Below are 14,277 nucleotides of genomic sequence, written 5' to 3' on the forward strand. Positions count from 1 at the left end.
ATCCAGTCTTCAAAATGCAGGTATACCATTTTTTAAATTCTTTTCTATTATACTTTTACTTACTGTACCTTTTTAATATTTATATATGTTTAGATACATGAATATTTACCATTTTGTTAAAATTGCCATGGTTTGTAGCCCAGGAATAATAGGCTATACCAGGTAGCCTAGATGTGTAGCAGGTTATACCATCTAATTTGGCATAAGTGTAAGTTGTGTAAGTGTATGCTCTGTGATGTTCACACAATGAAATCACCTAGCAATGCATTTTTCAAAACATATCCCTGTTGTTAAGTGATATGACTGTATAAGGAAAAATTAGACCCATCAATAAGAATCCTTTATGTATGATCAAAGCAAATGTAAGGGTCAGAACAGAGAAAACATTTAGGTGAAATAATATTGATTAGATTTTTTTTGTATATTTTCTTCATGTAGTTTTGCTGGTGACTGGAATACATTCAAATAAAGAAACGACAAAGAAGATTAAAAGGCTCAAATTCAGTAAGTAAAATTGCAATTCCTCATCGGTAGAAGGCTTGTTTTTCCCTCTCCCATGTGGAGGGTTGTTACACTTATTTTAGATAATATGGAAGGTGGTTTTTTGTTTTGCTCTATTTTGTTTGTCTCTATCTCAATTACTTTCCACTCAGACTAATTAATAATGAGTCTTATTCATCACCTACCACATTCCAAAAAGTATTTGAGATAGGAGTCATGATTTTAGGGTAAAAGGAACATGGTTCCACTGTGCTAGAAAAATTTGAAATGCACACACAAAGACCAGGCAACACTATGTCTCTGTGGCCAAGCTGAATAGGCGTGCCGTTGACACGCTATCTCAATTTCCCGTGCCAGAAAATTCAATCTGGCTAATGCAGCTACATGCAGCAAACTTGCGCATCTTTTAGCATGCTCTGGAATCAGAAGGTAAGTCTTAAAGAGGAGCCCATGAGATTTCACACCTTATCATCAAAGGAAAGAAGAAAAATAATTTTCACTTTTGGGTGGTATATTGGTTAAGATTAAATGACAGAGGCCGGGTGCAGTGGCTCATGCCTGTAATCCTGGCACTCTGGGAGGCCTAAGTGGGCAGATTGCTCGAGGTCAGGAGTTCGAAACCAGCCTGAGCAAGAGTGAGACCCCGTCTCTACTATAAATAGAAAGAAATTAATTGGCCAACTAATATACATAGAAAATATTAGCCGGGCATGGTGGCACATGCCGGTAGTCCCAGCTACTTGGGAGGCTGAGGCAGAAGGGTTGCTTGAGCCCAGGAGTTTGAGGTTGCTGTGAGCTAGGCTGATGCCATGGCACTCACTCTAGCCTGGGCAACAAAGCCAGACTCTGTCTCAAAAAAAAAAAAAAAAAAAAAGATTAAATGACAGAAAATCCAAAACAATAGTCATTTACATAAAACTAAAGTTTCTTTCTCACTCCTGTAAACATAGTCAGTTTGGGCTTTTATGGAAACCTCACAAACTTCAGGGACACAGACAGGATTCTGTCTTATAATTCTGCCATTCTTAATGTGGCTCCCTACTCATTGTTCCCAATGGCTGCCCCAGCTCCATCCATCATATCTCCATTCCAGTCAGGAGGAAGGCATATACTAGCTCCCTTTAAAGACACATCCAAAAAGTTGAATACATCCCTTCTACTTAAATGCCATTGGCCAGCAGTTAAGGTAGAGTGGAAAATGTCTTGAGTTCAAACATCCACATGCCTTGTCAAAAGTAATGGATCCTATTACTGGGAAAGAAAGGAGAAATGGATATTGGGAAATAACTAGCAGGACAGGACACAGATGGAAAATCTCCTACTTAATGTGAGCACACAGGGGTATCTGGATCCAAATTTACAGGCTTGATAGAAGCTTGAGTTAAGGTGTGTTTATCAAGAACCGTAAAAGGAAGCCTTTAGATATAGTCAATGTTCTGTGCTCTCGACAACTGAAACTTTCTTTATAGGCATTAAATGTAGGTGCCTTGAAATCAGCAATATTAATCATTTGAAATAAAAGAAAAAGATTTGCTTCACACAACCACCGTTTTTCCTTCTGCTCCTTTAAACCATCCATGTGAGATTTCCTGTTGAAATGAGACCAAAAGGGCAACCATCCACAGCCTCCTAGGCTGAAATACTAAAAAGGAATCTGTTGTTTATTTATTTCTGTCAGAACCAAGAGCCAAGAGGACCGGCCCTGGGGCAGATGTGTGTTCAAAACAGTGATTGGGTTAATATGGAGACCAACTGCACACCCAAGTATGAATTCCTTTGGGCTGTTTCCAGTATCTTCATTAACTCATATACAAAAATCATGAAAGGTTGCATGATTACCATGACAACAGTTTGCAGTGACTACGAAAGTCTGTGCTAAATGACCCAAGGGCAAACCTCTTTGAGAGATCTCAGATGGATTGAATTTCTGATATGCTAAATTTCTAGCCTTATTCTTAAAATCTCCCTAGTGATGTAGCACATTTGAGTCAATAAATGCATGAGGTCTTTTCGCTAATTAGAAACTCTGGCACAATCATTAAATAAGGGGAAAAAAAGATACTATGAAGGTAATTGGATATTCCCAAACCATGGAGATATCTGATTCTTGACCTCAAGAGTATTTCTAAATCATAGTCTATAGCTTGAGGCCAAAGTAATTTTCATTTTTCTATTCAGTATTGTCAGTCTGCTGCTGGGGAGGTGACTGATTGAAAGGAAGGCACGTCATTCATTCATTTGACAAGTATTTATTGAGTGTGGGCCATGTACCAGGCACTGTTAGACACCCAGATACAAGAGTGATTGAGGCTTGGTCTATGCCCTCACAGAGCTCAATCTGGGGAGGAAGAAAGACAAGTCAACAGGCAATTATAATGTCCTATGTAAGTGCTAGGATGAAGGGAGCTAAAGGTACTCCAAAGGTATGGGGAATAAGCTGTGTATCTGGGAGGGCTTCCTGGAGGAAATGACACATCTATACTAATTCTGAAGGCCAATAGGGATTGGCCAGGCAAAGATGGGGAGACAAAGAGTGTTATAAATAGAGAGAACATGCTCATGGCCTGAAGAGTAGAAAGAGCTAAAAAGTCGTTCAACATGGCTGAAATACAGAGTAGGAGGTGTGCATGTTGAGGTCAAAAATGGAGGCACCAGATGGTGAAGGGCTTTACTGCTGTGTCCAGGGATCTGGACTTCATCACAAGAGCAGTGGGGAGTATCTCGGTGTGGGTTATTTTGGTTGCAATTAGCAGAAATCCAAAGCCAATTTGCTTAAGCACAAAAGGGGATTTGGGCAGCACAGGAAGTAGCTTGCAAATCTCAAGGCAAGAGGGCAACTGGAACTCCCTGGGGCTAGACCCCAGATGGAAAGGCCCCGGGAACCAGCACCTCGGCTTCTCTTTGCACATCCACCTGTCTGTCTGTCTATGTCTGTCTGTCTTTCTCTTTCTGCAGACCATGTCTCTCAGTCCTGATCCTGGGAGAAAGAATCTGACTGCATGAGCATTGGCTGGCAGGAGTCCACCCCTACAGTGGGAGCAAAGGGTTAGGGTTGTACTAGGGAAATGAAACAATCCTGCCAACAACAAACCCTCCTTTGCACCAATATATGAAGAGAGAAGAGAGGGAACACAATTTGTTAGTGAATAAGCACTACAGATTTATCTGCATACATAGGTAGCATGCAAGTGTGTACCAAGCCTGGACAGAATTTCACACGAATTTCTGTAGTAAAGTGGAAGACAGGCAATGACAACTTGTCTTCTTGAGCGATAAATGGATGCACCTCGTGTTTGTCTCCTGAACACCTGGAGACCCCTGAGCTCATTCTGGAAGTAAATGTTCATCCAAGGGTCAGGAGGCCAAAGACCTTGCATTGCCCCAAGATGAGATGTTCCTCTCCACTAAACAAAAATAAAAAGCTTGACCATCTTACCATTACAGTTCATGCCTCAAAATACATCTTACAGGGAGCTGAAAAATTTTAAACAGAGAGAGAAACTATAAAGGCAAGAAAGTGGACTAGGTCCGTGGTTCTCTCAGGGTGACTCTGGGACCCGCAGTCCAGCATCACCTGGGAACTTTTGTCCCACCCGGCTCCCCAGAGCTGATGGGTCAGAAACTCCAGGGGTGGGGCCCAGCAATCTGTGTTTTAACAAGCTCTTCAGGTAATTCTGATGCCTCAGAAAATTTGAGAACCAGTGAACTAGAGCGAGGACCCTCATCAGGGCTGCTTACCGCTATGAATGTGAAATCATTTAGGTGGGTTCTCTTCGGTTCTCTTCTAACCTCTCTTCTGACAGCCCTCAAATTTCACCAGTGTTTTGTCAAGACTAAAGGTCTTCACAACCCAAAGGTCTAAAGTAAAATAACGAGGAGGAGGTAATGTGGTGTGTTGGTCAGTGAGCCATTTCCTGGCTCCTGCTGTACATGTGGCCCCGTACTAGACTCTCAAGGATCTGGTGCCCAAGGTGTGGGGCCACTAGCTGGCAGAGCCAGATTTGAAGCTCACGTCTGGGTGTGGGTCAACCCCAGAGCTTTTCCTAGCTACCTCCTCCCAAGCTAGGTAGGACTATGGGAGGAGGTATCTAGTGCCTGGGGGCAGGTGAGGGTGTTTAATGATCAAGGGGTGACCAAATAGAAAGCGGAAGAGTTATGGAGCAAACAGAAAAAGGGGACGAGCATAAATGTCTTCCACTGGCCTGGCCTGAGGACCCCTGAGGGTTACCACTGCTCTCGGTGGTAGTTATCACTTTCTCTGCTCACTACATTTCCTCCTTTTTCATTTCTTATCCCTCTCATCCCCATTTCCTTCTTTGTGTTTCTTTGGTCTGCCCATGGCCCCCAATTGTCTTCATGGACATTGCTCAGCTCCATAGAGGCCTTTTGAACCAAAAGGGTAGTAAGTACCTAAGAGCATGTTAAAAATAATCCAGCATGGGGGTTTTACAAAGGAGAAAAGCAAAGATGAAAAAAGCAATTGGATGGATTCTTACAGCTCTATTCCCCAAACCCGTACTCGAATATTCATTTCAAGCTGATATTTTGCTATCATGTGCACAGTCGTATTGGGTACAGTTTTGTTCCACCGTATTTGACTTATCACATTATTTTCGAAATTAAATTAAGTCTGACTCCAAACTGTCAATCGCTGCAGGGCAGGGGTGAATTTCAAATTCCATAATTATAGGGGTTCTCTCCTTCCCTGCTCTACCCCCTGGAAGGCTTGTGAAATCTAGAAGATTCGGGCAGGTCCACTGAGCTGCTCAGTGTCCAAGCCCGTGTGATCTCTGGAGGCTGGGCAGCTCCACTTTCCTTGGGATTTTAGCAGAGGTGGGCCAACCCCAAACCTAAGTCTCCACACTGACGTGCATCACAGCAGGTGATTCTGGTGTGGTGCGCCTGTAAGGCAGCTGCTAGGAAACGGGAACATTCCCTACTGGAACTCACCTGCCCACTCCCACCTTCCCAGTCGTACAAAATCATTTTTTTTTCCTCCATCACTCTTTGGGCTGAACAAGCCCAATCCTCCCAAACAAGGGGGATTTGGAGAGTCTAATTCCCAGAGCCTGGAGGGAGAGCTGTCTTTGGCAATTCTGCCCTCTCTCCTGCAAACTTGAGCTCTGAAGGTAGAAGAACAAGAGCCTGGCTATCTTCTTAAAACAGTAAAAGGAAAAAAATATAAAGGCAATGAACATAAGTTAATAACTTAATAAATTAACCTGCTATATAGTCCAAGGTAAATTTACCTTACTGTACTAATGAGAGTTTCATTGCTTTATTTTTAGAGGTGACTTTTTCAACGCTCTCATTTTTCTGATATGTCTTGGAGCCATGGATCTAACCTTACCTTAGTGACAGGTTTAGTCAGCGCAAACCTATGTAAGCAGTTTCTAACAAATTACCAAAATGTGGCTGCATTTTTCTCGATTGTTTAAGGCTATATATAATGATTGAAGAGTTAAAGTGTGTTCATAACACTCTTCTCCTAAGGCAGTCATGATACCTTATGAATGTTTTTTTTTTTCTTGTTTTTTTTTTTTTTTTGAGACAGAGTCTGGCTTTGTTGTCCAGGCTAGAGTGAGTGCCATGGCGTCAGCCTAGCTCACAGCAACCTCAAACTCCTGGGCTCAAGCAACCCTTCTGCCTCAGCCTCCCAAGTAGCTGGGACTACAGGCATGCGCCACCATGCCTGGCTAAGTTTTCCTATATATGTTAGTTGGCCAATTAATTTCTTTCTATTTATAGTAGAGACAGGGTCTCGCTCTCTTGCTCAGGGTGGTCTCGAACTCCTGACCTCGAGCAATCCGCCCACCTCGGCCTCCCAGAGTGCTAGGATTTCAGGCATGAGCCACCACACCGGCTTTACCTTATGAAGGTTAAGGATTAATTTCATTTATGTGTAGGTTCAAAAAAGGCCTACTCTTCAACTCATGAGCCTTTCAGCCCATACTGTAATAAACACATCTTGTTTCCCCATAAATTATACCTACCAAAGACTCCAGAACAATCCCTGCCTGGCAGAGTGTCTGTGCTAGATGCAGAAAATCCTTTCAAGTTGCAAAATCTCATCAAGAGCTTTTCCTCACATAAAGAAGCCCCAGAAAGCCCCAAAAGCAATGGCCTTAGTCCAAAGTGGTGCCAAGTGAGATAGCGTTACGCAGGTGGGAGCCATTGGGGATTAACTGCATGCAACACATTGCTGGTTGCCTGTCCTGCAAAATCTGTTACTTCAGTAAGCATCCAATCTTGTATAAGACAAAATACAAGCATGCAAAGTAAATTCTTCCTGGACCCAACTCCTATCCCCAACACACATCCAGAACTAGGTTAGATGCCTCGTGTGTGCACTGCACTTCCTCTATCAAGTACAGATGCTCCTTGACTTACAATGGGTTATGTCCCAATAAACTTAGAAAACATCTAAGTCAAAAATACATTTAATACCCTAATAAACCCATCACAAAGCCAAAAAAATTGTAAGTCAACCCATCATAATTCGGGGACTTTCTACAGTTTGTGCACATTAGTCTAAGAGCATTTTTTTTTTCTTTTTAAAAATACATTGTCTTCCCAACAAGACCAAAAGTACCATGAAGATATAATTAGTGCCCATTGGGTAATTGCTGGATGTATATACAGGCAAATGAACAACAAAAGCCACTGTAAAATAAAGCAAAATGTGGTAAATTCTACATAAAAATAACAAGGAGTCTATAATAGAATTCATACTTATTTTATGAAAGAACGTTCAAGACTAGACATGAAAAATGTGTAGAATTTTCCAGAGGTGGGTGGGAGGGCTTTCTAGGTGGACTAAGCCCAGATATCCTGGGGAGGAAGGAGGGATGAGGTCAGGAAGCAGTGAGTGGCATGGTCAGGTTCAAGTGTTGAGGCAACACAGGAAGTGCAGCTAGAAGGTGAGTTAGAACCCAGAAGGCAATGCCAATCCGAAAAGCTTTTTTTTTCTTTGCTATTGGCTAGAGGGTGGGGACTCTTGAGAGTTTCCTGAGCAGAAAATATGTATGATGAAGACAACAATCAGATAAACAAGATAGTCTCCACCAGCAACGAAGCTACCTTCTGAAATATTTCCATGACATTGGAGTCTGTCAAAATAGACAACTTGGGGGTGAAATGTACAACCTGTAACTCACACAGTTCTCTTCAACAAATTAAACTTAATACCTTATAAGGCATGGAAAGATTTTTGCAATCAACCTTGAAAGGATGGATGATTCCTGAACCTACTTCCTTGGGCATGAAGAGGTCATTGTTATTCAGGGCATTGGACACGAATGAAGAGAAAAACAGCTCTGTGGTTACAGGATTTGGTATAACATGCACCCAGCTTCTTGAGTAGGTTTGTGTGTAGCAACTTGTAAGTAATCCCCAGTGTTTGCTTGCTTCTTAGACACCTGGTGCCAACACCAGTGTGTGCTCCACAGATTGCTGTGTGTGCCCTTTCTCAGACCAAAAGAATGGAAAAGTATTAACTTTCTAGCCCTCCTTCTAAGATGAGGGTGAGAAAGAGGGCAGATTCTCTGTGTTACAGATTTCCAGTTGAGTTAACTTTACCATGACAATTCTCAGAAGTAAGAAGAAAACAATACAAAGGAAAATAACACAAGAAGCATTGCCTTGCAGGTTTTGGGGGTAAAAGCACAGGTGTGTGCATGTGTATACACAAACACACACACACACACACACTCACACACAGCCTATTTGCTAGATATATCCTGCATACACCCACTATCGGCAATCTTTGAGTTCAGAAAAGCCCTGTAAGATTTTCTTAGAGAAGCAGCAATTTAACTTCTCTTCAGTCATGGAAGAGGCAACCAGGTGGGGCTGGCAAAGCTTTGGGCTTATAGTCAGAGGGCCTGAGTTCAGGTCCCGGCTCTGCCACTTATTTGGTATTTGAGCTTGAACAAGTCAACTTGCCTCTGTGAAGAGTGGGAAAAATAAACCTTTCAGGGTTTTGTAAGGGTCAAGTAAAAGAATGTGTATTAAGGTCCTTTGTAACTTTAAATATGTTATTCTTAGAGACAGAAACTTGTACAGCTGCTCAAAAGCTGTGTTGCCACAGGTCAATTTCCCTCTGTCATCCAATCACTCCTTCATCACGTCCTTCTGTGACACAGGGATAAAGGCATTTTCTCAAGCCTGGGAAAATCATTGATTAGAAGGACCAATCTTCACAGACTTTTTGACACACTTAAATCTTGAGCTTGGAATTATCTGCTGAGACAAGTACCTTTTACCAGATTTGTATTTAAGAAACTGTTTCCATTGCATGTCCCATGCCTCCCACCCCCCATGTTGCTTATATAAATTTTTCTTGGGAAATTTTTTATGACCAAGGGAGACATTTTTTAACCCTCAGTGCTGCACATGTTTTTGGCAAAGGCTTGACTCGAGTGAGAGTGTGGCATGGCATTGGAATCAGACATATTGGGGTTCAAATCCAGCTCACCATTGACCAAAGTTGTAATTTCATAACCTAGAGATGTCACCCCAACGTTAGCTTGGCCTCCTACAGCTCCTCAGATGTCATATTAAATCCATGTGAAAACCAATTCTACTATCTTTCTTTGAAAGTCTGGAGCTCTCCCCCAGATTTCTGTAGAATCTGCAGTTTCCTTCCTCATGGTTAGCTCTGTCTAGCCACTCCCGGGTTCTCATGACACTCCTGCCCCCGGCTCAGCACCTTCCCTGCCCCTTACGGGAAATCCCCCTGCATCCAATATTCTGTCATGGTTTAGACCAGGGGTCCTCAAACTTTTTAAACAGGGGGCCAGTTCACTGTCCCTCAGACCATTGGAGGGCCAGACTATAGTTTAAAAAAAACTATGAACAAATTCCTGTGCACACTGTACATATCTTATTTTGAAGTAAAAAAAACAAATAGGCAAAAACACTCGCATGTGGCCCTCAGGCCATAGTTTGAGGACACCTGGGACCCTTTACTACAGATTTCCAAGACAACAGAAAGGGGTTGCCTCAAGGAGCACAAGACCGTCCGACCACCAGCACGTCACTCCACCCTCACTCTCTTCCCTCCCCATCTCATGCTCCACCCTCCCTCTCTCGTGTAACAAGCTTATTCTACAGCTAAACGCTCCCTCTTGCCTCTCTGAACAGTTCAGCTCCTATGCAGGCCCTTGGAAGCTCAGTAGGCTTATCAAGAAATTTCTTCTGAGAGAATATTGTGATATCTTGAAAAGAGTTCTAGCAAAAGCAATTGTCGACATCTTGGTCACAGTGGGACGGTGAGTCCCTCTAGCCCTGATGTGATCTGATCCCTGCTGGCCTCCCAGGCCTCATGGCGGACCCCTCTACCCCTTGCTCACTATGCTCCCGGAACACGGGCCTCCCTTGATTTCTTCAAGCCACTAAGCCCGATCTCACATCAGGGCTTTTGCCCTGGCTCTTCCTTCTGCTGGAAGGTCCTCCTCCCAGGCCACACTGGCTGGCACCTTGTCATCCTCCATGCACCAGGGACAGGAGATTAAGTAGAAAGGAATACAGGGACCAAATCCTTTAGGGCCTTGTAGACCATCTTAAGGAGCTTGGACATTATTCTAAGGGGGGTAGGAAAGCCAATGAAGGGCTTTGAGTAAGAGAATGATGAAATCTAGTGACATTTTTCAAAGTACCACCCTGGCTGTTCAATGGAGAAAGGATCCATGCAAAGGATGGGCAAGCACAGAGGAAGAAGGCAACACAGGAGGTTACTGTGTTAACAGTCCAGACAGGAAATGTCAGAGACAGACCAAGGTAGAGGTCGAGAGAAATAGCAGATTTAGAAATAAAATGAATAGAAGTTCCTAATGGATCAGCTTGATTCATTCATTCATTTAGCAAACATTCTAATGAATAGCAGTGAACAAAGTAGATGGAAATCCCTGCCCTCATGGGGTTTATATTCTAGTAGGTTAATGAAGATATAACTGGAACTGGGATCTTAAAAGTAGTAGCATTTAAACAGAGGAAAGGAAAAAAGGGTTCCAGGTGCAAGAAATGATTCACACTAAGTTTGCAAGACAACATGCATTTAGCAAGTGCCAGAGACAGTACTGACAACACCAGATGTTCCATGGAAGGGCCCATGTAAAGGCCTTAAGGGTTTTGGAACTTTTACTAAAGGCAGCAAAAAGCTATTGGTGGTTTTTGAGCAAAGACTCAACATGATCAAAGACTGCTTAAGAAAAACGAAAAAGAATGCTTTGCAAAAGCGTTTCTTTACAAAGGAAGAATGAACGTGACCTGCCTATCAGGATCAAGAGGAAGGATGCATTTATCTTCAAATTAATGGTCATTTTCATTTCATTAAACTAACTTTTTTGCATAATTATCTTAAAAATAGGATTTTACTCTAATTGAATATCACAGTCCAACAAAATGTAGTTTAATATCAAAACTTTTCACACATACGTTCTTTCATGCTTTCATAATTCTTCCTCATTAAAAAAATTTTAAAAAATTAAAAATTCTTCCTCATTAATAGCTACAAGGCAAGCTTAAAATGACCTTCTCTAGCTGATAAGAAAATTTGTTTTCCAGAATCAACATGGTACGCCTGGGATCAGTGAAAAGCTGAGTGGTGAAGTAAGGAACATACAGTTTGATTTGGCCTGCTATATACCTGGCTTATTGTACCCAATAATCACTGTCATTAGCCCAGGCAGGAGACGCAACCCACTGCAAAAACATTTGCAATTCTTCCTCTTAAGATTCCAATTTTGCGCTTAAATAGCAATCAGACAGTACCAGTTTTCTGTTCTGAAATGAAACTTATTGCCCGGGAACCCTGTGAGGTTAATACAGCTGACACATGTGCCTCAGCGAGGTAATCCTACAGTTGCATATGGTTTGCAAGTGGTTCTTCTCTTTTCCCTGTGGCCGGTTCCCAGGGCCTCTGGGAAGGAATCCTTGGCAGACACTGAGGTGCTCTCACGTGAGCTCCAACATGAAGGTGACAGTGACTATGAGAAGGCAAGGTAACCCGATGGAGTCACACCAGGGAGCAGGCGAGGGCAGAAGGGGAGAGGCAGAGCAGATAGCCAAGCGACAGGTTTCTGCGCAAAGGTTCCACTGAAGCAGGTCCAGGCTCCCCCCGGATCTCTGTGACTTGGGCCTGAGGTTTCCCTGACTGCCACCAGCAACTGTCAACTCAGGAAGAAATGGAAGAGGTCTGTGTCTTGCCTTCTCCAAACGTTCCTGGGAATAAACCTTTCTAGAACCTATAAATAAGTTCTCACCTGAGGTTAACAGTGGGGAGACAGCACTCCCCTCTGACTGTCTGTCCTGACGTGTGTCAAGTGTCTCCTGCTCCGTTCAGATCTCACAACGATACTTTTTTTTTTTTTCAATGATACTTCTTGAGCTGCCTCAATTGCGACTTGTCCTCTTAGGGAAGTCTGATTTCTGCACTTTTAGGATAAAACTCAGAGAAGGGGGAAGGGAGATATGAAAATGAACCTTAACAACAAAAGAGAAAAAAGGAAAACCTAAGCTGTAAGCATCGAATAGTTCAAAAAGAGTCAGAAGAAATACAAAGATAAATCATTTCATTTGGGCCTTAAGTGGAGAGGAAAAAGATTCTTTGACATTGCAAACACGCAGACCACCTCACAAATAACTAGGAGAATACTGTAAAGAAATAAACTATGGTTTCCATATACTTAAAGAAGAGCTGCCAGAAAGATGCAAATGATTGTTTTTTCCTGGCTGGATGTAGACATTATACTTTTTAATAATTTTCACACTTACCCTGCAAAATTTAATTAGTCCACTCTATCCAGCTTAATTTTCTATACAAATTAAACAAGTATTTGACCTTTAGCCACACTTCGCCATTGCTCCTTGTTCTTCCAAAGTGAATGAGCATTTGTGCTTGATTTTAATTTTTCCCCCCAGTGGGAAAAATTAATGAGTTCATTTACCAATTTTGCAGATAAAATTGGGTACAGATAAAGGAGATCTTATTTAAGTTACTTCTCTGGGTTTTGTTTTAAAAAAAAAAAAAAGACAAAGTAAACGAATAAACAAAAAACAAATGCCCTTTAAAAATGGAGTGGGGAGTGGGGATTGATTAGCAGGAAGTAAAATAGTCCCACGTGAAATTTTCCCTGGTCTTATAAACCAACTATTTCATGGAAAATCCTACTGCATGCACCCTAAAGTCTTGGTCATCATATAATACTCATGCAATAAGCTTCCAGATAGAGCCTCCTTACTCAGCCCCAAAAGATTTAGTTGGCCTGACAAAAGATACAAAATCTCAGAGTGCCAAAGTCACGTCAAGATTTAATCCCAGTTCACAGAGCTTGTCACCTCCTGTTTTGAAGAACTAAGCACCAAAAAGAAATCTTTCATTTTCTTTACATCTAAGGGAGGAGATGCATTTGGGAGAGGGTGTGATCTGCCAAAGGGAGGGGAGTTGAACACATTCAGTTACACCCAGGGACCAAACAATTAACTAATTTAAGGAGAAACTACACTGGCATCTTCAGCCCAAGATTTGCCTTTAAAAACAAAATATTCTGAGACTCAAAATAGTAAATGCAGCCTTGAATAGCAGAGTTTAAAAGAATGAAAGGTAAAAAGAAATAGCTGGTGCGGAGGCAACCTCTGGTGGGGAGAATGAAACCACAAAACTGTTTTAAGCACAGTGCTCTCCTTCTTAATGCAAACCACAAATTGCTTAAGCCTGTGATCAAACTCAGCCTTGTGGTTCCCAGGAGAAGCTCCATGCTGGCCCAGCCCTGAGTGGCAAAGGTTGTCTGGGAGGGGTGTTTAAGAAAAGAGTAGGAATTCTAACTTCAGCTCTCCCTCCAGCCTGAAAGAAATGCAACTCTGCTCATTCAGGTACATAAGGGTTAAAAAAGAAGAAGAAGAAGAATATGCTTTTTGGATACAGCTGGAAGCCATTAGCAGCTCTGAGACCATCTCAGTAACCCAGTTAGAGGGTGGGTGGCCTGGCAGAGCTCCTGGATCTGTGTGTGTAATCACAGACTCTTAGCACTGGGAGGGGTTTTGTTTCTACCTCTCACCCCATGTCGAAATCCCCTCTTCAACTGCTCAGTCTCTGCTTGCACGCTTCCACCAAGAGCCCACTCACTGCTTGCTGAGGCAGCCCATTCCTTCCAGGCAACTTCAATTCCTAGAAAGTTCTTCTCGGCAAAATTTTCCCCTATAGAAAGTCTACCCTTTCCGTTTTATCTCGGCCCTCTCATGTCATAGCACACAACAGTCCTACTTGTGAAGACAACACTAGGTGCCTCCAAATTCTTGCCTTCTCATGGGCAAAGGACCCCCCTTCCTGCAAACCGTCCTTTTCATTTGGCAATTTACCGGCTCCTCCTGAGTCTTTGGACTGTGCTTGTGTTTGAGAGTCCCCTCTGAATAACGGGGCAGGAACTGAATACATTCCCAGCTGGAGGGGCACCAGTATAGTGTCCTCCAGAGGACCTTTTCCTTCGGGAGTTTTGGAGGAAAAATCTTTGCAAGAAAGATGCAGCTCTACCCCCTTTTATAGTAGATACTGTCACTTGAGCATCTACCCCCCTTGACCCCAGATAAGCTTTCAGCTCCAGAACTTGCCTACTGGATACTGCCATCCTGGCAGGAGCAGTAATGAAGCCACAAAGGAGGGAGGAAAGAGTGAACGGGCTTCCCCTGGAACCTCAGCAGGGGAACTCCCAGCTTTCCAGCAAGTGTTGGTGCGGAGAAGAAAAGATCATTCCCATCGTGACCCCAGATCTAGGCCTA

At 42.7% G+C, this 14,277-nt stretch overlaps 1 protein-coding gene across 3 annotated transcripts in view; it reads left to right on the top strand.

Annotated features, from left to right (window-relative positions):
• The window catches only part of VIT (vitrin), a 108,673-nt gene that overhangs the window by 38,625 nt on the left and 55,771 nt on the right, over positions 1-14,277 (top strand). For all 3 annotated transcript variants that reach the window (XM_012788422.2, XM_076000666.1, XM_076000665.1), the window contains exon 3: positions 439-504. In XM_012788422.2, the coding sequence (XP_012643876.2) occupies positions 439-504 (66 nt within the window). The remainder of the gene's footprint in view (positions 1-438; positions 505-14,277) is intronic.

This window comes from Microcebus murinus, chromosome 3 (genome assembly GCF_040939455.1).
Source record: "Microcebus murinus isolate Inina chromosome 3, M.murinus_Inina_mat1.0, whole genome shotgun sequence".
NCBI classification, from domain to species: domain Eukaryota; kingdom Metazoa; phylum Chordata; class Mammalia; order Primates; family Cheirogaleidae; genus Microcebus; species Microcebus murinus.